A 24623-nucleotide genomic window follows, 5' to 3' on the forward strand; every position below is an offset into this window, starting at 1 on the left:
TTCAGTCTGTCTCTCATGCATTGGATTGTTTTATTTTTCTCCCCCGTTTTTTTTTTTTTTTTTGTTGTTTTGTTTTTAGCTAAGCTTAAGGGAAATATAATATGACAGGAAGGAAAACAACAATCACTTCCCACAGGTACAATTATGAGTAATCATTTTAAGAAGAAAAGGAACTTCCTCTACATGCAAATGTCTTCCTTATCCTGTGCCAAAGTAAGCAATAGGCCTACACAAACGTTTAGAACACAGGCAGCATGCACAGATAAAATATAAACAGCTCTGTATAAGAATTGAAACTGCATCCATATTTCTTATGGGTACATTTATAACTCCAAGAATTTTACCATAAAATTTTTACTGAAAGCAAAAGATGTGATAAATTCATATCCCAAGTAAGCCAACTGGTCAACTACTGCAGCGATGCTGCTCAGAAGATATTGAATCTCAGTCTAGAGTACTTAAACAAGCCATAATTATACAAGTATATTTAAGGTCAAATGCAAAATTTAACTTAGCAGTAATGATAAATACACTTACTTTTTGATAAATCATATGGTGTCAGGGCTTTCAGAAATACATTTAGAAGTTTGAACACTTTCCTATATTATTTTCCACAGATTTTTTAAAGTTTTGGTATCAAAGTTTTTTTTAATCTTTGAGCAAAGGCAAAAGTGAAAAATATAAGTTGTAATGTAGACAACAAGAAAAAAAAGAGCCTCTTAAATTTTTTTACAGTAAACCAGGCAGTGTAATCTTAATCATGTACTCTGGTCTGTCTATACTGCCTTTACATATTACACAGATAGAAGCCACACAACCTGCATACTTTACCTGCAAAAATATAAAAAGTGTAAGCATTTTTATCCATGAGAGAAATGTCTAAGTATTTTCACAAAAAGACACCAAGTACAAATTTACCTTGTAAATTCCAGGACATTTAGCAGTTCATATCTCTCTTCCTGTCCCAGCTGAAGAATAAAAAAAAACAAACCAGAGGGTAAGAATTCAAAAAAAAAAAGTCAAGAAAAAGAACCAAAACCAATCAAGCAACATATCAATACTAATGTATGATAATGCAGTTATTCAGATTATTTAAACTAAAACATAAGCAAATGCAGTAAATTATAATGTTATTCCAAAGTACTTACAGATTCAATGATTACTGAGTCAGGTGTCCTTCCAGTGAATACAAAACGAAGATTCCTGGCTGCTCTGACCAATGCTCCTTCATCTGCAGCAAGTTCAATAGTTATTTTACAGATGTACAAGAAAACTGTTAATCATGATTTAATCAACACAGTCCAGGCTTTTCTACTTTTCACTTCCTTTTTCCTTTATGGATTTTAAGATTAAATGTGGTGCTGGAAAGAACTCTTTGTTTCTGCTGTGAAAAATGATGAAATGAGTTAACAGTTTAGAAAAAATAAGCCCTGAAAGGACCACACCTCTCAGCTCAGTAATGAGAGCACCCTCTCCAAAGCACCTAGGTTAGCACCTTCCCCAGGTTACTGGACAATGTTCAATGCTTTTTGTTTAAGTTCTGGTTTGGAAGAGAAGAGTGGTAAGTCATTGCTGTAAATAACAGATAACTTCAATGTCTACACTCAAGAAATCAGCAACCACATCTCCAACAGTCATCAGCTGTCTCCAAGTGGCTCAGGATGTCAGAATGGAGTCTGCTTGCAATGCCCAGTGAAAGAGTGCCATGACCCAGTTAACTTTATTTATGGCACTACCTCTGCCCTTTTCTTTCAGTTGTTGAAGGACAGGATTCATAGAGCCAGCCACTTAGAAGCTGGGGAGCCAAGGAAGAACCTCTACACTTAAGGTAATTTTTCCCATCATAAATTATAACACATTAGCTCAGCAGGGCTGAGCATATTTTAATCATTCTGCCTTGCTTAATCATTTCCTGAATTCAAACATTGTCTATGAACCACAACAGGCTTGAAACAGACCTTTTGCACAATAATCTTTTCTCAGTCCTTCACAGAATTTACCACAACTTCTATCCTATTAAAAATATTTCTGTTTTGATTACACAGTCTCTGTTTTTAATCAGTATCATGGTTACCAAGTACAGAATAGGCTTCTAGAATGAGCAAGGACATCAATTTGTCTCCTGATTTGATTTTATTTACTTCTGAGCACTTCCTTTAGAACTCCACAGCAATCAGACAACACCATGGCAGTGCTGTAGAGTTACTGATTCTTTGTCCTTACGTAATCCACGTAACATTCAAATATATTTTCTAATGAAAATTAAAAAAAGTCTAAATCCTTTTTTAAATAACTGATTTTAGCTGATACCAATTAGTTTTTGAGGGATAAGTTGGGTTTTTTTAATTTTGGAAGATTCTTCAAAAACAATAAACTGAGTAAAATTTGCTTCTTGAGTTGACAGAATATGTTCACTGAATTATTTGAGTCTCACCTGGAGATGCTGCTTGATATATAATTTTATCACCTTCTCTTTCTGGAACTGCTGTATGACACACTGCCATCATTGTCAAGAACTCACATATTATAGGTGCAGTTGGCTAAGAAAAAAAATAGGTCTGAGTGTGATTGATCATTTAAACAATAAACAACCAAAATGTAATAACAGATATAGACAAATAATAGCCCACAAAAATTTAATGAAATTAAATTTTCTTTAAATACTATCTGTATTTAAAGTAACCTCTTTTCTTTAAATACCATCTGTAAACTAATTGCAGCATGCACATACTTACTTATATACTGCTCTACTTACATACTGGTTATATAAATAAAATTTAGTGGCATTTGATACCATAACAATCAAAATTAGATAACCAGAAACATGGAACAGTTCAAATAATTACTTTTTAGGGAAGGTAAGTATGAATGATGTATTGAAAGAATTTTACTTTATTCATAGAAGTCTCTTTGGATGCTGTAATTTTAACTAAAAAATAGTCTCTCTTACTTTTGTCTAGTACTGTATTTGACAACACTTCTTGAGAACTTTTAGAAAGATGTAGCAAACAAAAATCACATGGAAAATGTTGTAAGATCAGAGTGCTTTAAAGATGAATATATCAGGCACTTCAAAATGTTAAAAATGGAAACGATTTAAAATTATTTAGCCAAAAGAGGGGTAAAGAGACATATAAGTAGAATAGTTGGTTGGACTTGACAAATCCAGCTAAGAACCTTACTACTGCAGCTGGCCTTCACAACATGAATGAACTGACTGGTTTAAAAGAAACCCCAGCATTCCCTGTAAGTGAGCTCAAAGCAGCTGCCACCTCGGCTGAGGGTTTCTTGTAGCATACTTACGGTATTTCAGTTTTGTATTTCACACTAAGAATAACATTACAATTACTTTATAAAATAAAATAATCTCTGAAAACCTAATTTAATTTTCTAGTGCAGAGTGCAGAAACACTAATGGGAGCAAGTTCTTATGCTCCTCCACTGATGGCTCCCAGATCTTCTAAGATGTATTCACAAAGCTGAATTACAAATTCTTTTCCAAAGCACTGCTGAATACATTTAAAATACAGGGTTGAAACCTCTCTTTGAATGTGTACCTGAATTTTTAAGATGCATAAAGACACATTTTTATAGCATGCTTGTATTATATATATTTAATAATACATATCTACTAGAAAACTTTGAAGATTCAATAATTGCACACCAAAGACACTTCAACAAGGGCAGTAATAGCTGATTCCTCTTTCCAACTCTGCCACTCTCTCTGTTACTAGCATTGCCAATATAAATGGCCTGCGCAGGTAAGTGTAAGAGTCCCCTTTGCTTTAGATACACTTGAGAATTGTTCTCAGACTTCTACCATTAAAGACTGCCCCATTGGTAAGAAAAAGGTGCTTCACTGTCAGTTAAACTGGAACTAGCCTCTTGCAAGGACAACATTTAAGAAAAGAAAAGAGCAATTTACTTTAACTCTTCAAAAAGAGAACAAACAGTTACACTGTTTAAAGTAGGTGTTGGTTATGACTAGGTAAAAAATCTCCTGCACAAAAAAAAAGCAGAAATTGATAATGATAGTACTGTTCCTCAGTCAGATAATAAATAACTTATTTTCCTGAGAAATGTATTGTCTCTTTGGGGCAAATATAAGCCTCCAAAAGACCTCCTTCATTTCATCATCTGAAGATCTAACCCTATGGAAGGAAGCATGCATATAAACTCAAGGCATATGGTAAACTCCTGACTCCTGTCCAAGCCCAGGTAAGTCATGTCAGGATGTAAATTAACTTGGCTTATCCTGAAAGCTTTAATGGATGTCATGACATCATGTGAACAGCAGGAGTACCAGTAAAACACACAGAGAAAGAAGAACACAAGACTACTTCAAACTTATACCATCTGAACTATGACATCAAAACAAAAAACAAGGGGAGAAAATAAGGGTTGGATCTAATTAACTTATATCAGCAACAATTATTCATGAGCTCATGCTGATGTTGTATAAATACACAATTTATTTGTTTTCCCTCAAAGGAGATAATCTTTTGAACTACTGGTACCAATGGCTTCATGTCACAAAACAATGACAATTGATTCTATTTAACTTACATGGTTGTTCTGAAGATTATCCAGTAATGATACGTCACTAAATGTTTTTTCTTCTACATTTTGTGGGCCTTGCCTAGAAACAATTGAGTAAAAAAGAGATCACTCTTAGCATGATTTAAACAGTTTATATACAAATCATCCAAACACAAGTTTTGGGCTATAACTGCTACAATAAAGGCTGCAATCATGTATTGTGAGAAAAAGAATTGAAAAGGTACTTGTCTCACATTTCCAAAGTTTATTTAATTTAAAGAAACATTGGTTTATACAAATATGCTTAAATCCAGCAAAGTTTTCCTGCTGAATTTAGGTAATGAAGCATGAAGTAAAAATTTATCCACAATGTAAAACTGAGGCTTCTTGTCTCCCGGTCTCTAGAATGAGATTATAAAAGGGGCACAAAAAATATATAGGCCCAAAGAGATCACAGTTCATCAAGAAATTAGCATTTTTAGGGTAAGTTTCTAAATGTCTGTAGAAAAGCAAGTCTGGAATCTGAAAGAGGTAAACAAATGAGTTCAGACATCAGAAAAGTCTGCACGTAGAGAATTTTCTTTTTATTGCTTATGATCAAAAAGGAACATATGAAATGGAAAGATAAGGAAGACATAACAACAGCGGCGAAGTATGGACTTAAGAGATGCAAGGAGGAGATGGTTCTGGAGAAGTCATACACTAGCATCTCCCAAATTGCACAAATATTCTGGCTGAATGTGACAGCTCAAATATGTAGATACTTCTAGGAAGATTTGTTACTGCAGCTGACTACAGCTACAGTCTCAATACTACAGCCTAAGTATTAAGACAATCTAGATGACTTTGAATTTAGTAAAACAAAACTGCTGAAATGTGAATCCAGTTGAAGGAATTTTTTTCTCATTTACTTTGGATTACATAATCTTACAAAGAATAAATATATTTGGTGATTTAAGTTGAAGAATAACCATATACATCAAAGGCAGTCTAAAGATTCTCTATGAAAACCAAAAGTGAGCTGTTTTAGTCCTGCAGTAACTACCATGGAGGAATACAAAGTGCAGAATCTCCTCTGTACCGCCATGTAAGGAGTACTTTTTCTAACTTTGTAATTATAGCAAAAGATTTGAAGTATGCTTCTTCACCAAGACTTCTTTTCTGAATGCAAAGCAAATAGATCTTGAGGTGCCAAATACTAACATCTTCAGACACATTATATTTGTTCAGAGTTAAGCTTTAAGCTTTGTTTGCTTAAAGCTTTCTGATATAAATTTTCTGGATTCTCAGTGCTAAAATACAGAAAAATATTTGCAGGTGTAAGTTTTAACGAAGCAGAAAACAATTCTTTCTAATACAAAAAAAAGATACAGAAGATTTGGTATTCAGTATATTAGTCATGTTAGGGCTAGAAATATTACTGGCACAAAGAGATTTTATTAATTGCAATAGATCTACACACAAAGAAATTTAAAATATCATTTTTTTAAGTATTTCTAATATATTCTTTGCATATAAGGTTTGGATTCATTGTTTTTAAAAACTACTGTCCGAATATCAGTTTATTCATTTCAGATATCTTCATAAAGATATTTATGTGAATATTTATTCAAAATCAGTCTTTTTTCATTAATGGTTTATAAGCAAGCATGCTTCATTTCATGTAAGCACTGCCTTGTTTTAATGAAAATCTTTGTATGCAGTTAAGCAAACTTATGTATCTTTAGGAAACATTTTCCTTCTACATCAAATGATATTCAGGTCAGGTAAGATTCTGGGTTATGCCTGTGTACTACATTTTATGTGTTGCAGGAGGAAATTTTCTGCCTTTTTTTTTTTCTATCTAAACAAAGAATTATTAATTCTAATTTAGTCATGATTTTTTTCCTACAAATGTTTTCAACAAAAGATGACAACACGTTCCAATTTTGTGTTCCAAGTCTCGTTGTCACTTTCAACAAATAAAATAACGATAATTTAAAGACTGTAAACAACTTTTTTTCTGTGATGTATCTGAGCTTATTTTGAATGGTATTGCAAATATTTAGTGTAAGAAAGTATGATGAAGAAGCACAAGGCTTCATATAGATGACAGCAAAAAGGAAGCCAGGGCTTTTCTTTCCTGAAGTCCTCATTAAGACATTAATGTTAGTCCCAAGTGTATTTGGGTGCTCTAATCTCAGTTCCAGTTAAGAACTATGCAGTGCTAATATTCTAAAAATATCTGGAGGAAGTAAAATAGCAACAATAACTCACATATTTTTCACTCTCAAATATGGATTTTTTTCTAAACATAGTATTGATTATTAGTAACATATTACTGACTACCAGTAGAAAAGTGTGATTAAAGTTAACATAGTACCAGATATATAATAAAAGACAAAACTTTCTCTCCAATAAGTAGTTCTGAATTGCACCAGGACTGTCAGTGTAGTGACTGCACTATATTTCAGGGATCCACTTAGAGATTCTATTCCAGAGTATGCAACCTAATGCCACAGAATTTGAACGGCATAACTTTGTGTAAGATGGTCAGTCTGTGTGAATTCAATGCTGAATTAACTTCTGAGCAGTAACATATCGCACATTCAGCTCCATCTCTAAATCTACTGCTCAGTATTTTTAAATCTGAATCTTCAAGAAACAGCAGAAGCTAAATGATTTTTAGAGCTTACCAATCATCGGAAGGAACACTATAATCCTCAGGCTCAGGGCAATGGCTGCACAAGAAGCAAGGAAAAAACAGAACAGGGACAGGAGAAAGAATCACAAATGCTAAAAACTTGGATTGTGTTAAAAAGAAGTAGTTAGTTAATAAAACAAAATTACCAAAAAACCCTGCTTTGCACCTATTTTGCTAGTGCCTAGATTGCAATGAAAATTGCAAAAATATGGTCTTTCTATTGAGACTTCATATACTCTAACAAACCAAGTTTTTGCAAGTCTCCTTCAGGCTTTTCTTTGTTACAACATTAAACAGGGTAAATGATGGCAAAACCATGCATATTGAAGATATTGAAGTTGCCTTACAGCAGAAAGCCTGTGATATCTCAACTTTATTTTTGTTCCTCTTTGCAAAAAGAGACGTCGTGACAGAAGTGATCCTGTCTCTTATGAGTAATATTTTATAGTCACAAAAAGCTGACTGAGTTGTAGATATTTTCAGATGTAAGTTTATTTTAACTACAGTACTAATGCATGAGTACATATGGACAGGCGGAGGCACACAGATGAAGGAATATATCAAAATACCTACCCATATGCAATTCCTGCTACTGTACACTTCTTAAATTGCATGACATTGCACGTCAGGGTACCCGTTTTGTCAGAAAATATATATTTGACCTAAATGAATGATAAAATCCATTATACATCAACATTCAGCAGTTAGTGACATATCTAGTACAATTCATGACTATCAACATTTGAAATATTTTTACCTGTTCTGCAATTTTAACAGTTTATAGGAAAAAATCCAACAACAAAATCAATACATAAACATGGCAGATACACAGCCTTCATACCCACTTCCAAAGAAGTCAATCAACTGAGATGTCAGGAAACTTAAGCTTTCTTCAGTACACAGTGGTGTAATTAACCATCCCTCACTCAACATTTTGCTGAAGTGCAAGAAACTTGTGAAGACCACTGTATTTGCCAGTAAAACAGTAAACTTTGGACAGAAAGCAATATGCTAAGTAAAGTATCTATATATGCATTTCTGAGCCAATCTTTTTGACACAGAAATATCTCCTTCAAGCCAAAATGTTAGTAAAAGCACAACAGCTCAGAAATGCCAAATTACAGGAAAAGGAGAAATACATTCCTTTCTACCTACTCTACATCTTTTATTCCCCTGGCATTATAAACCCTTCTGTTCCAGAAACTACGAGGTAGAGCATTTTAAAATTCAAAGCAGAAGTACATGAACCTGTGATATTTTTAAGTTTTGTTTAAACCTAATTTTATGAAAAAAGTTAATATATGAAGGAATGAAGTTGTCTGTGACAAATCAAAAGTTCTATGAGTCACAGGTAAACTTCAATTCATTAAATTTTACTTCCAATTTAAAAAAATCCAAGAATTCTTAACTAGGAATTAACTACATTATACCTGGGACTAATAAAGCTATCTATTGTAAAAATGTTTCTGAGGAACTACGCCTTAGTAAAATCAGCAGTAATAAAGAATCTTTCCGTGTCAGGTTTATGCTGAAAATTGTATATTTTTTTCTGTGTGGGCACAATGGGAAAGTGGAAATTGCAGCTAAAAAAGTCAACCTCTTTTCCCAATACCAAAGTTTTGCCTTTCTTAAAACCTGAAGATCTCTTGGGGCAAATCTCTTCATTACATGTGCAACCCTCATGTACTTCAAAGAAGAAACCTGCTCTTTTTAGTAGAGTCCTATGGTATTCATACAAAAATCTGCTTAAATTAAGAATCTGCCGAAAAAATGCAAGTGGAGCCTGACTAGCTCTTAATGGTGAAGGAGAATTTGATGAGAATCCTAAGAAATGAAGGCAAAAACTACTTAAGTAAAAAGGAAAGAATGTGTCGGAATGTGAATAACAAACTAGCTGCAGAGATAGAAAAAACAGATTGTGTAAAATGTAACAGAAGGAAAGCTAAGATTCAACACAGACTCTTCCCTACTAGAGGAGCTTGTACTCCCCTTCAAAGCCAGCAAAAGAACAAAATTTCCTGCACATACATATTAAACCCAACAGGAAAAGGCTCTGTACTCCTCTATGTAGACCAGTCATAGAACATGCTAACCTTCAAGCAGTTTTTCCAAATGACACATATTAGTCCCTAGGACTGCCTTACTATATGGCTAAATCTGACCTATTGGTTTTGGAAAGCTAGAGACAACTTTTACATGCCCATGCAATAAAGTAAAGAATTAGTTATGAGAACTTCTAGATTGGGAAATGCAAGAACATGCATACTTGTGTTCATAATACAATTCAATTAAATAAGCATGTAATTTATTTCCCACAGCAAGAGCTGCTCACCACCAGTGTTCCAGAAAGCTCAGCACGTTTTAAAGCCAGACTGCAAATACAACTGACTGAAAGAGCAAATACCATGTGTAGTTCTTCTAGAAGCACACCCTCTGCCCCAGGCACACTTGCACTAAGTCATACTTCTCCAATATGAACATATAACAAATGATGTCTTGCGAAAAGTCAAACTGATTTTACAGTATTAAAAGAGAACTCCAAAGCACAAAGAATTAAGCTCAAATTTCCAGGGTTTAATTCAGGCCCCATTCCATTCACGGCTTCCAGTCTTTAGTGGCAAGAAAAGAGGACATGTATAGAACTGATTCAACCCTGATATACTTGCTGTCACTTCTGAGGAATGCAGAGAATGTGAAAAAAACCTGACATATTGAAGACATACTTTATCATAAATGCATATATTGAGACTAAATTTTATGCCACAGACAGCCCTAATGCTCAAAATTCCTTTGATTTTGTAACTTTATTGATACATTTCAATCTTCTGTGATTACCACATGCACATTGATACAGAAGAGATTGTTCATTTAATACTGCCTTTAATTCACTGATACTGCAAAGTATTTTTAAAAATATCTGACAAAACAAAGAGAATAGAAATAAGCAAATACCAAGTCAAGATTATATTTTTTTAAAAATAAATCCTCACAAGAATAATTTCAATACAGAGTTAGAATCAGTAATTCTTTTATCTACCTGTCCAAGTTCTTCATTGAGATTGGAAGTACGAGCCATTGCAGCAGTGTCTGTAGGTTCATAGTGCATATCTATGTCCTAGAGATAAATAGTACATATATTTAAAAATCTGTCCTTCAGAATTTTCACAAAAAGTCTAGCACATAAATAGAACAGTTAAGTGTAGAAGAAAAGACCACACATGAATAGATCTAAGATTGTTTCAACATGAGAAGCCACAGACACTATCAGATCATTTCCAAGAGACCTCAGTAGAAGTAAGATTTTCTGATGGATGATTGTGCTCAGATTATTTCTAGTGATCAGTATATTGAAAAACAGTTGACCCACACATTTAAAATGACATTAGCAACAAGCAGAAATGACTCATAGGGAGAAGTGAGTATTACCTACTTCTATTGTATGCACAACCAGTCATTTCTAAATAGCAAGATAAATATATCTTGAGATAAAAACATGAAGATAAATTTGAGAGTACACAATAAAAGTAAGATACAATTCATATGGTGTGAGTTCTTTTCCTCTTATTTGTTAAATAAACATCAGAGTTTGTTTTCAAATACAGTAAAAGATTAAAACATTGTCAAACATGGTAATGTAGTGCAACAGATTGCAGATGACCAACTTCTCCATACAAATACAATCTAGACACAAAGAGAAATATTACTTAACAAAAATGTCCATAGTCCCAGATTAGGATAAATAAAAGGCAACTAATCCCTTATAATGAGAAACTGGGGCAAGAAAGGAAGTTAAAACAGCCTTTCTGATTTCTTGTATAAACAAAAATTACAAGTGGTAATCTACCCATTCAAGATGGGTCTTTGTTGAATATTTATTTTCAAACACAGAAAATTAAGGAAGAATTTCACTGCATTCTCCAATTTTTGAACATTTTGAACATTTGAACATTTTGAACAAAAAAACCCTCAAGAAATCGAAACTAGCTGACTGCTCACAAGAGTATTTAACTTTTAAAATAAAGCATATGTTTCACCTGCTACTTCACATGCATTCTTATCTATATCTCCATAATATATCTTACACATACAAGTCTATTTCACACATTTGATCAAGGAATCAGATAAAGCGTACACATACAAATCTATTTCACACATTTGATCAAGGAATCAGATAAAGCGTTCAGAGTGCTATGACAAATTTACATTCAGAAAAAAAATGGAAAAATTGAAGGCATGTTTACATGGCTTTAAGGAAAACAGCTCACTCCCACTCAGAGTAAACCCTTCATTTTCCCCACTAATTCATTAAGAAAAAAAAAAAGAGAATGTCAAAATGATTTTTATATGTTTCATAAGGGGTAATATTAGCAGACACTGCCTTTGTACAATGAACCTCACTCCATTAAACTAGGGTTGTGCTCAGAAAAAAAAAAACAAAACCAAAATGCCAAAGCAAAATGCCAAAGTCTCCAGCACTGCAAAACACATTCTTCTGATCATTCTGAAGGAAACTGACACCTGAATATCAATAATGATAAAGTAAAAAGCAGAAAAACAATGTCATGAGACTGAAACGTTATAATTCATGGCTTAAACATTGATGTGAAAAGCTGCATCACCAAAGCCCACCTTGAATGGGGCCTATGAATGAAACCTTGGACTGTGAGTTAGTAAGAGAACTTGAGATAAGATAAAAGGACACTTTTGTTCAATCATCTCAGCTCTGGGAAGAAACAGATAAGGCTGGGAAAGCATCCACTGGAGAGCCAAGCCCAGCAGCTGCCCTGAAAATCATCCCTCCCCAGTTTTGGGCTGGGGAAGGCCACAACTCCCAAACTTATCTCCTGCTGCCAGGTTTGCACACACTCCCTGCCCACCAAGGGTGGAGGAGGAGGAGGGCCTTGGGTGTGTGGTGCAAACTGTGGTCAGAGGCAGTGAACACCCATCCTCCATCCCACAAACTGGCTCAGCTGTGAAACAACCCCCCACCACCCCAGGAAAGCCACATCCACAGGACACTCATGTGAGGAGCAAGCCAGGGGGTGTCACAACCATCAAAGAACCCCCCAAGTGCTCCCTAGACTCATCCCTGAAGCCATGCCTCAGAGCACTGCACGTGATGCAAAATGATGCAACCGATCCAGAGTCTTGCCAGAGCCAGTGTCAAACTTGCCCTGGACATCTCCACATGGCCCAAATCAGGCTGGTTAATTAAATACTGAATTCTATGCCTTTCAGAGGGGGACACTCACCACCAAGAAGACCAGATGGAGAGGACCAATGACACATCGCTGGGACCCACAGAGGGATGATATATTTCTACCTAATCTGATCTATTTCTATTTAATCTCTCTCACTCTTACTATCCCCCTACTCTCTTTTTCAATTTCCTTCTTTCTAATTTACTGTAAATAAAATGTATCAATTCTTTGGTATCAACATTTAAACTTGTTTGGCTTTAATCATGTTTTGGGGAACATCTGAACCTTAAGTTTCTCTCTGCAATCCACAGAAGGCTCAGTTTGCTCCTCTACAATTACTGAGTGGATCACAACAAACATGCTCCAAAAATCAATCCGGTGCTGCTATAAGTGCACTAAAAGAAATTATCTCCTCAGATTCCACTAATAATAAATAAACAGCATTCAGATAAAGTCTGAAAAAAAATGTACACATAAAAAAGCAATCCATCATTTCACTTACTTGTGACCCACTTGATTTTAGAAATCAATATTAAAAAATAATATTTACCCAATTTATGAAATATGCCTGGATAAATTTAACGACTTCAAGTGTAACCAACAAGCTGATTGGAATAAGATTATTGAAGAGAATGATAAAAGTCAAGAAATTCAATCCAAAGTTGCTTGCTCCACCATCTGCCAAAAAACAAAGTAATCAAATAAATATTTGAGACTGTAGTTAGAAGTATATATATGTACTATATTCAAAATATTGTATGAACAGCTGATTTTTATTAAAATGTTCTAAGAAGCATCTTTGGAATTAATTACAGTATCACTTGCCTATGGATAAGACCTTCCTTAGAGTTAAGGATCTCAGTTATAATATCAGAGTTCAAATTCAGCAATCTTTGCATTCATCTCCAATTTCTGAAGAGTAAACTTACCAGCCATTCCCTCTTTTTCTACATTTTAAGATCAAAATCTGGGAGTATCTATATAAGCAACCAAGTTCTAAACTCAAAATATTATAGTTGAACATTTTGAAAGGGGAATTATATAGTGGAATGAATTTTTTCTCCATCCACCTTAACACAATCATATAGTCTCCCTCAACAGAGCAAAATGCTTTGAAAGAGGTAAATTCACACCCCATGAAAGGGAGATATGAAATCAGAGAGTTTAATGAAAGTTCTAAACAACTGGAAATGTGACTATTAAAATATAAAACAAGTAAGTTTATACTCCTTTTTCCTTTCAAGTTTTAAGTTTTTCTTACAAAGATAACTCTAGCAGTAGCACCTCTGAGATGATGAGAATGGGAAAGTCTGCTGTGCAGTGCAGCAAAAGGGTAAAAGATGGAGCCTGCCTAGCTCTATTCAAGGTATCTCAAAGAAAATTGGCCTCAGACAGGTTTCCACTGTCTGTCCAAGGTGGATATGGTTGTTACTATAAGATCCAAGAAAGAAGGTTTTGGAGACTTTCATTAATATCAATTCCTGCATCAAATGATGTACTTGCCTAAAAGATCAGGGAGCTACAAAATTAAATAACTAAGGGGAAAGGGGGGAAAAAATGCACTTACATATAAATTATAATGCTTCTTACATATCTGGTATCAGAACAACTATATGCTGAATACAGCCTTAAAGGACATACCTTACAAAACCCAAAATAATTTCATTTAATCATGGGACATACATCAGAAAAGAAACTGATATGGATACTCAGTTTAGAATACACAAACCAAAATATCAATGGCCACTATTTCATATGTCTTTTTTCAGGAATAACAACTTATGAACTGCTTCACTACTGCACTAACCACATATAAGCCACCATATTTTTAAAACTTTTATATTTCCCAGAAAAAAAAAGCACAGATGAAGTGCATCTGATGCCCTTCTTTGATTTTACCTAAAATTGTCAATTTTCTATGAACTAGTTCACTTTTTCTTACCTAACTAGGAAAACACAAAAGTTAAGTTTCTTAATTAATAAAAAATAAAGTTTCTTTCTCAGCATCAAAAAGAAGGAAAGCAAAGTTCATCATAATTGCAGACACAGAAACTTCAAGAGTGCCTTCAAATCAGAACTTCAATATTTTTCTTTAAGAACTTAGCAAAACTTCAAAAAACCCTTCTTTGTTGACTACATTCAGAAGCCTTGTACTCAGGAGCTTTGTTTTAGTTCTAGTTCTGCTTAAGTAAAAAGGGTCCTAAGAAATTCTGAAAACATGAATAATTGACTGCAAAGTACATTCATGAAAACTTCTTTTAAATCCTTTTTCCTCACAGAGGGTCAGACTCTGTCAGTATGTTCCATGCGGCTGTGAAGGCCTGAGCAACATCACACTGCCCTACATTCACCTTACCTACAGCTGCCCAGTATAATATGTTATAAGAGACCTGTGGTGTCTCTTTTATCTTCTTTAGGAGGAGTTTATTAAGTTCTGATATTGATTAGTTAAAGCCCTGTAAAAATTATAAAGGCACAGCATCACTTTCCTAAGACAAATATAAAAATTCAGAAAAGTCACTGCAGTTTTAAATGTAATCTATACGTAACAGTTCAAAGAGGCTTCAGACTGATGTCTAGGAAGCTGACTGTTTATGCCAGTGGAATGCTGATGCAGACCTCACTGGGCTGCAGAGATGGAACGCCTGAAAAAAGTAGAGACAAACAAACCATCTTGCCCTTCCTGAATTTAGCAAGAGCTCAGATGGCACAGCAAGGCAAATTTTATACTTGCTGAGATATACCTAGCCTAAGGACTTTAGTCAACAAATAAAGAAGAGAGATTGACACAAAAACCACACTGTGCAAGGTAATTATCCTCCTTTCCAAATATGAAAGGCAACCAAATACTAAAATATTAATATAATATTTTAGATCTTACAATTTAGATCAAGATACCAGTCTCTTCCAGTATGCCTTCGGTTCCATATAGCTGAACCAATGGAGCAGATCAAAGACATGGCAATAAGGATGCAGAACAAAATCAAAATCTGAATATTTGTAATTCGTTCTACATTAGACATTTTAAGAGGTGGACTTGTTGAATTCTGCAAAAGACAAAAACCAACAGTGGTTATTAAATATTAGATGAGGTAACATGGCTCTTGCTTTTTAAGTTACTGTATCCTTTTCTAAATAGTCTCCCAAATACATCATCACCAAAAATGCCCTAACCCTTTTAGTTAAAAAACCCCCAAACCAGCAGCTTATAAATCTATGAATTGTGGCTTTAGAATTGTGACATAAGAAGTTTAAACAATGACACAGAACACTGGTACCACCAATAGTTAACAGTAAACATTAAAAATGAGTGTGAATACACCTTGTCAATGCAACAGAAGACAGCTGTCAATACAAACACTCTTTTTCAAGTAACTATTTTACAAATTAGAAAAGCAATAAATAATGCATGAATGACCAATCTGAAATTATTTTTTCTCAACAGGTGCATCTCAATTGTGATACTTCAAAACAAATTAGGCAAAGTAATTTCAGTCTCTCCCCTCCTCATTTTTTTTTCTGACAAGAATGATTATCTTTGTATTGGAAAGAAAGCCCCACAACAGGAGAGTTTTAGGAGCAGTCAAAAATAAAAATGACAAACTGTGATAACAGAACTTGCTAATAAAGAGTTTTCAAAGCACAAGTTACTAGATAAAATCAATGAATAAATATGCTTACGAGTGGAAACACTACTTTGGGACTAAGTGACTAAAACAACAAGAAATTGCTTTATTTTTCTTGCTTTTAATTGATATGAAAGATGCTCTATTACTGACATTTTAGTACAGTATTGAACCAAGCCATGCTTCTGTACCATGGAATGGTAAATTAAGGTAATAAAACAGACAGGTTGGACAAAATCCAAGGGACAAACCTGCATAAGTTTTGTGTCATGTCCAGTGTAGACAACTATCCCATGAACCCATTGAGTATTTCTCAACTGAGCTCCTCGTAGCAGAATCTGATCAGATCCCAATGGAACAGTACTAAAAGTAAGAAGTTTTGCATTTTAACACTAAACCAGTCAATGTCAATGTTTAAATGTAATCAACATTTGTTAAAACTAATTTCTCAAAATTTACATGATTACTGTTAATAGTTTAGGAATCTAATTTTCAGTTACCTTTTTGGGAGCTTTGACAGAGAAAACTTGAGAGATAAAAACCAGGGCAAAAATCAAAGGTTTCTAAAATATTACTTACTGCCTAATTTTTATTATGGACTACTAATTTTGATATGGTACTACTAACCAAGCATACTGCAAGTAAAAATATCTAATTCTCCTCTGATTTATGATTATCAATTTTTTTCCCAAGTGATCTCTTAAAAATTGATTTTCAAAGCAATTTTCAAATGAAATAATTTTGTGAACTCTTAACATAGTCTATTCTTCTAATGAAATAACCAACCTTTATGAACACAGTTATTTAACATTCACAATAATATTTCATGCGCCTTCTTTTAACTGCAAAATCAGGTATATTTTGTTCTGTTATTCTTTTAAAACTATGTATAGATAAGGAGCAACACACCCTCAAAAGACATAGGAAACATTTAGTTGTATGGACATATAATGTATGTCAAGTTTTTCTTAAAATACAAACATTTTAGATAATTATTACTCTTTTCCATGGATAAACATGCCCTGTTCTGGCACTTTTCTTTCTATAAATAACAGCTGGCAGTTCACACTCGTCAAAAGTGCCCTAGTGTTTGGAATTCTTCCCTGCAACAGTTACTATCTCTACTTGTTTGAAAGCAATTAACTGATTAAGGACAGCAGCTGTATCTCTGATATACAAAATATAAAGCATCTGAAAAAGTCATTATATTAGTAACATTTTGGGTAGCTCAAAGAGTACAGTCAGGGTATGGAAAGCCCAGATCTGTCAGGTGTTATGTGACAAATACTCAACATTGATGACAAATACATCACACTCTGCTCTAATAAAGTGATGGCTTGACAGAGATCTCAAGTGTCTTATTTCCCAGACTCAGCCTTCTTAAAACTGGTTCAATACATCTCATTCCTCTTCCATTTTACATAACTACTGACTGTCACCAACATGCCTGCATTGGATTCAGTAAAGCATGTTTTCAGTGGGGGAAGGTGATTTTAGAATGCTTTTGTGGCAGAGGGAATATTAAGACTAGTAATTTCTGAGACACATGTGAAAACTTACAAAACAAAATGTTTTTGTTAACAAGTATACTTCACTCTTACCCAAAATTTTGAGAATGTATTCAGGAAAGCATATACTTTAGGCCTGGATAACCAGAATTTGACCTTGTTTTGCACAATCTCCATACCACTCACCAAGACACTGTCTAATCACAGTTCATATAAACCAGGCTACAGAACTTTTCTCCTTTCTCTACCTAATTGTCTTCATGGACTAAAACCAAGCTGACATGCATCTGTAGACTCATAATAAAGAGCTGCAAACTTTGGTGATAAGGGTTAGTTCACTCAAAGGCTGAGGATAGCCAGAAAACTTTTGCCTCTCCTAGTTCACAGATTTAGCCAAAAGGCAAAATACCTGTAATGGTCTTCTGTCTCCTTGACTACTGGATATCCAAAAGAAAAGAAAGAAAACCTTTTTTTTTTTTTGAGTTCCTCTCCCATGAAGGGCAAAAGAAAAGACTGAAAAGGTCAACAAGATAAAACATGTATGGCATTCCAGTGATTTATATTACATGAAAGAAGAGGGAGACATATTTTCAGTATCCTCTACCTTTATTGTTTTTGCCAATATGTTAAGATGGTAATGAATAAAGTGTAAATCACAACTGCTGGACCTACATAATGTGGTAGGAAGGTCTAAAGATCTGGACAAATAAATATCAATTAGATGAATTTGCACTCCCTCTATAACAGGCAGAAAAAGAACAGATCCCTGATTTTTCAGGTTGAAGTAAGGCCAAGATCCAAAAAGAGTCACTTACCTGTAATTCTTTTTCACTGAAGGTAAAGATTATATTAGAACCACACTTTTGGAACTATCTTACTGCACAGGAACTACAGGCAAAATATTCCAAAATATAATTTCTCAAATGAAAAAAATTCTTGACCAGCAGATGGCAGCCTCTTACAAATTCTTGAGGCATAACAGCCATCAGCACATTCAATATTGATTTTTTAAATCAAAATTTTTAAATTAAATTATTAGATTAAAAAAGAAAGTATGTTTTTACTTCTAGCCAGAGAGAAAGAATTAATGTGTGGATCTGTTATAACTATTACCTTCAGAGAAGAATTACAGGTAAATGTTTTTCTCTTCTTAATGACAAGTACAGTGGAATTATAATAGATCCACACTCGCGACTGAAAATCCCTGTATGCATCTGTAAGAAATCAGTAAATAAAAAATTGAATATTAAAGGGAAAAAAAGAGATATTTAGTAACTAGTACTATATATATCAGTCTAAAACCACAAACATGAACAATACTGGATATGGAAAAATAAATACCTACCAAATAAATAAGAAATACTGTAAATCTTTGGGAATGAAGGATTCAGCAATTTTGGATCTAGCAATAAATCTCCTGTGAATTCACAGAGGACCCTGACTATCAGTATTTGGTCAGCATTTCAGTATTTTAAGAATTTTTTAAGCAGTTGTACAATCATGTGTGTTGTAAGTGCATATTTTCTATTTTTAAAGGAACGTACTTCCAGTAAACTAAGGTATTAAACATTTTTCAGCTACTAAATTAGAAGAATGTCAGGTGTATAGCAATGAGCTCTGTTCCACTCCACACTTAGACAAACAGGAGAAAGAACAACTAAAAAAATAAAAAAGACAAATTATTTCTATTCAGCTTCTGTAACAAATGACATGCCTAAGAAGTGAGTTTCTAGGCACATATTCCAGAACTGCCAGAATCTGATTAGCAGTCTCTCCTATTATTAATACTTAATGCTTTCTGAAGGACAACTAGTAAAACAACTCAAGTTGTAGACATTTGAAGGTTTTATGCTTCTAGTTTTTCAAAAGAGTAAACTTTAGCAGACAATACATAAAAGAAGATCTACTATTCATATTTTTACTTCAGTAGTTTAAGAACACACAGCTGTCTACTGTTAGACTGAATTTCCCAAGGTCTTCTCCCTTGTATTTACGTACCCATGCCCATCCAGTCTGATGTTTCCAACAAAGTCATAGAGATGTCGGTTTGGGCTCTCACACTCAATTCTGCCAGAGAGCTGCATCAAGCTTTCTGTGTCCTTGATGTCTGATGTTAGTGGCAAACCCTGTAAACAAAATTCATTTGTCATTACATTAAAAAACACTACCCAATATCAAATCTATATATTATAAATCTAACAGCAAGACCAGAAAACAATCATCCCTATGGGAGCAAAATGGACCAGCTACACTTTGCTGTCGCAATTGGGTGCTAAAGTGAAAAAGTCACCCTGGCATCTGAAAATACTACGACCAAGACAGGGTCATAATCCATCAGAGAGCTCAGCAAGAATGTCCCTGCACAGCGACAGCACACTCAGTCAAAATCTGCTATTCCCTATCAGTCCCTGAAGGACAAAACTGGCCCCATCAGCTGCTTTCTGCAGGGCCTCTGCCCTGTCATCTGCTCTCTAGAAACAAAGCCAATGCCCAAACCACTTCTGTTTCTACCTATTCTCCCAAAGAAAAACCCTAAAACAAAGCACAAAGAATGACTTAGAAGTAACCACTCATTCCTCCACTTTTATGATGCCAATACTCTATAGTTTTTTATTCAAACCCCTAAAACTTCAGTCTTCTAGAACATCTATCATTGTAATAGAATATTTTTATAAGCATTAATAGACAGAAATAATATTAGCAATATTCCCAGAAATGAAATTCCTACCTGTCGAATTTTTAAGTTAGTCTCACCATCTAAGTTAGATGTTTCAATGTAGCACATGGCTTGTGGTTCACTATTAAGAGAAAAAAAGTCCTGAATTCAAAATTATAATGGGGGTAGAATCCATTAACTTCCTTTAATCTTGTAATACTTATTTATTGTAATACAGGTTTGTCTTATCAAATCTTCAAAACCAGAGAAACTTACAGCCAAAGCTATAAAAACTAACACTACTTTACATTTTCAGAGAAGTTTGCTAAAGCCCCTTTTCTTAAAGGAACCAGTAATAAAATCACAGTACACAGCAGAAGTGTTCTGTCTTTACACATGAGATTATGATATGGCACAGTGCAGTGCATTTGTAGTGCTTACTAGAGCAGGCAGCAAGAGTTTAAGACAGAAACAAGACAGAAAGAGAGCTTTGATTCTGAAAAGGATCAAATAAATCATAAAACCACTGCAACACTTAAAAGAAAAAAGGTTTAGTCTCTACACCACTTCAATGCTTCTAGAGTTTTCCTTCATTCTAGCATGAAATTCGAGCATCAATTTTTTTTAAAATTTCTTTTATTAATGGAAAAGTGGCTACACATAAGTGACTTAATTTTAAATTATTTGGATATGTTAAAGATAATGTTAAGTAGGTTATTTTAACACAATTTTTCAAAGTACAAGCATGAAAATGTCAAGAATTATAATAAGGTACATTCAGGTTAGTGTTTTATTCTTGGCAAACTTCTCTAAAAATATAAACAACTTTTATTTAGCCTGCTTGGATGGAACCACCTGTGTAAGACATTTTCACAATTCTAATATTTTTACTAGTTAACAATAAAAACCAAACAGTATTTTTGTAAAGCACTTTTAAAACAAACTAAGGCAGCAAAGACATTTCAAGTGAGACACATGCTTAATTGCAAGAAGTGCAGCAGATTACAGTGACCTCCAAAGTAAGTTACTCTTAGATCAAGGCAGGCCCATTGATTGGTTAGGGAAAAAACAAAGTGTGGTAAGAGTGCAGACAATAGCATAAAGCTGACATGTCTAAGAAACATGCATTTTGTCACAGTACACAAGAACAATGCTGCTTTTGCCACCACATGCAGCAGAGATTGTGCAACATCCAAGTTTGTGCAGAGGGTCCTCTACCAGTCCTACCAATGTTAAATTATATTCTTTGCTGAAAACAGCAAGTTGGTAGCAACATGTATATTCCTCTTAAACATATATTTAACCTGGTGTTTAACTGTGTTTATTCAATGACAACTTGTTTGATAGAATTCCATGGGGGTAGTGTAAATACCAAGAGGAGTGAAACAATTTTAACTTCTTAATGTGTTATTGCATATTTTCACTTTAATTATCTATATTTGAAAAAAGTACCCTTTCTAATTTTATAAATATGTAGATTTTATTGGAGAAAGGTGAATAGCAAAGCAAAGATTATCAACATGGCAGTGTTATTCATATTTGGTATATGAGGACCCACATACACATATCCTGTGCAACTACTTTATTCTAACCTTGATGACAGACTGATGAGATCAGCTGGGAGATGTTCCCCATTGGTCACTTTCACTACTTCCCCTACTGCCACCTACACATCCCAGTTTGAAATGATTAGAACAGAAAAATAAGTGACAGAGGAAAAAAACCAACAAAACAAAACAAATGAACAAAGACAAAAAGACAGAGTTTGAAATTATTATTCAAACAATACATGTTAATTAAAATGTCTGATGACAATTTTTTCAAAATCTATTTTAATCAGGTCAAAAAGAAAAGAGCTACACTTTCATTTTTACTCAAGTGGTTTATTTTACTGTAAGGCACAAACTTTAAGCTGCAGAACACACTGACATTGTATGTAAACATAAAAAAGTGTTATGCTTATTTCTCAACTCACCAAGTTTCCAGCCACTCCATACATCAATTAAGAAAAGAAAAGCCACAACAATCAATTTTTCACCAGCTTTTCTGAAGAGCCAGGTAACAACTACCTTTTCTATGTAGACATGCTGAAAATTATTTTGTATTTTTTCCAGTTTTGCAAGTTTCAGTGTACACTGAACTAGCAAGAACCATACAGATTTAAATCTCAGAGGTTTATGTCCTTCACTGTAAGAGATTATAGTTCCTAAAATAATTAAGATCCTCTTTTTATCCAGAAACTGCTATTGCTGGTAAAAAAAATCCAGTATTATTAGTGTGAATTAAAACCAGGCCCACAGACTCACATTCCTTTTGGAACCTAAAGTGTAGCTAGGCATCAATAAAGACCTGAAAGCAAAATTGATGAGAGTCTTCCAGAAGAAACACGGCCACATGGAGATAAGAGATGGAGGAGAGCACGTGCCAGTATGCAGGGAGAATTAGAGGTCATGTAGTAGTACAGGGCTCTCTCCTGGAAATAAGGCTGGAACAGGATCCTAGTAAAGTAACTAGGGAAGATGTTTTAGCTGGAAGAAATGCCTGCACTGGGCCTAGAAAAGCAATTGTGATTCAAAGAGCCCCCACTGCAAACTGGATCCTGGAAGAAAAGCTGACAGGAAAATTCAATGTAACAGTTGGACACACATAGTTGGACACACATAGTGTGCTCTAATAAGGGCACTAAAGAGGGGTTTAACAAAGTGGAAACAGTCCTGAACAAGTTCTGTAGCAGCTAACTATTATTTTCACTGTCAACTCATGATACAGGATTCCTTTAGGGGTACAAGGATTGCAAAGTAGGCTTTTCAGGCAGTTGGTATTTTCCTGTGTAGACCACAGCTGTGATGCAATGTCCTCTAAATCGGAAAGGGCAAAACCATGAAGACATCTAGGAACAGACTAAAATTTAAGGGATTACTCAGGAAGATTATGAAGAAGCTGCTCTGAGATGATGTAATTTCTTCCACCTGCAAGACACTATGGTTAGCATGACAGAAGCTATTATCAGGCCAGTAGAAAAAGTGTCCTTGTTGCTTGGTGTATTGCCTGCAAAGTTCTTGCTGGAGAAGGAAAGACCTTGGTGGAGAATTTGTAAATGCTTCTCAATGTACAGAAGTAAAAGGTTTACAGAGGACACTCAACACAAGCTAAGTTATGAATAACACTTGTACTGAAGACAGAATATGAGGGAAATTTACAGTATTTTCTGGGATCTACTTTACACTTGATAATAATTTATGAGGTGTTTTAGAAACAGCTGCACTTAATTTTGAGATGTAATGGAAGACAGAGAAACAATGTACTACTCTACATCACAGTCTGTCAACAGAAATGCATAAGATCCTAACTTCATTAATTGTAGGCATAAGTAGATTAATTAACTTCAGTGGGGTCACAGAGGGTTCATACCTAAATCATAGTCATACACACAACATTTCTGCTTGTGCCAGAAAAAAAAAAATAAATTACAATACAGTCACATTTAGGTAAAATCCATTAAAAAGGATTCTTAGAATATGTTGTCTGTTGACCTGATCAAATAGATGTTGAAAAACGTGCATCTCCCACTTAAGATGTGGATTTCTTAAATAAAACTGTCCAAGGAAATGATGATAAACAATCTGTGATTGTCCATGTAAAAAGGGTCACAGCATGACATACTAAAAATTAAGTCTTGCTTGCAACTGATTACATTATTCATAATATATATATTAGATAATAAAGTGAGTGTTCAGATAAGTACTAATTTGATGATTCACATATCATGTTCACTTTTTTCCGTGATTCAATTATCAAACTGCAGACTATATAATTTAGAAACCATTTCTGTTCCCTGCAATACATCAATTTCAATTTACTTATGGGATGAAATTTGTTGGGTACATATGAAAAAGCCAATATGGCTAAATATGGCAGTTGAGGTCCAATTTTTAGACAGAGAACCAGTCTTTTTTGTATTATATTCAGCAACAAAATTAACATACTACATTTTTCTTAGGAGTAAATTGAATGCCTGTGTAATTTCAAAACTGCAATTTTCACAGTTGAAAAAAAACCCCATTGCTTTAAATGACAAATGACCAAATGAACACAAGACTACACTTCAGAACAGCAGCTCTTTTGTTTATTCTTTATTTCCTTGGAGCAATCACAAATAAATAAATAAATGCAGGGTAGAGAAACCAGCCTCTACACTATAAGTATCAGTGGGCATCTCTACCTTGATGAGAGCAGTACAGTGTCAGCAGGTATATACTCTTTGCCTTTTATTATAACTATATCTCCAACATCTACCTGAAAGAAAACTGGGAATTGGTTAATGGTCTCAAACAAAATGTATTATACCCTTGTTTTAAGCACAGTAAATATTTACCTGCTGAATTTGCTAGCAAGACTGTTAGAAACTCA

General features: G+C 34.3%; 1 protein-coding gene across 3 annotated transcripts in view; it reads right to left on the bottom strand.

Annotated features, from left to right (window-relative positions):
* Positions 1 to 24623, bottom strand: part of ATP8A1 (ATPase phospholipid transporting 8A1) — a 103038-nt gene that overhangs the window by 60624 nt on the left and 17791 nt on the right. The window contains exons 7-19 of one of the 3 annotated variants that reach the window (XM_054292034.1): positions 21806 to 21879; positions 20286 to 20355; positions 19556 to 19683; positions 16301 to 16412; positions 15305 to 15470; positions 12974 to 13101; positions 10260 to 10337; positions 7796 to 7884; positions 7215 to 7259; positions 4567 to 4639; positions 2435 to 2540; positions 1149 to 1231; positions 919 to 968 (exon numbers count right to left, since the gene is read on the bottom strand). In XM_054292034.1, coding sequence (XP_054148009.1) covers positions 919 to 968; positions 1149 to 1231; positions 2435 to 2540; positions 4567 to 4639; positions 7215 to 7259; positions 7796 to 7884; positions 10260 to 10337; positions 12974 to 13101; positions 15305 to 15470; positions 16301 to 16412; positions 19556 to 19683; positions 20286 to 20355; positions 21806 to 21879 — 1202 coding nt within the window. Of the gene's footprint in view, positions 1 to 918; positions 969 to 1148; positions 1232 to 2434; positions 2541 to 4566; positions 4640 to 7214; positions 7260 to 7795; positions 7885 to 10259; positions 10338 to 12973; positions 13102 to 15304; positions 15471 to 16300; positions 16413 to 19555; positions 19684 to 20285; positions 20356 to 21805; positions 21880 to 24435; positions 24510 to 24623 lie in introns of all 3 variants that reach the window. The other 2 variants (XM_054292043.1, XM_054292052.1) reach the window with 2 other exon arrangements.

The sequence above is a fragment of the Melozone crissalis genome, unplaced genomic scaffold, assembly GCF_028551555.1.
Source record: "Melozone crissalis strain CALT ecotype California unplaced genomic scaffold, PUWL_Pcris_2 ptg000006l_1, whole genome shotgun sequence".
NCBI classification, from domain to species: domain Eukaryota; kingdom Metazoa; phylum Chordata; class Aves; order Passeriformes; family Passerellidae; genus Melozone; species Melozone crissalis.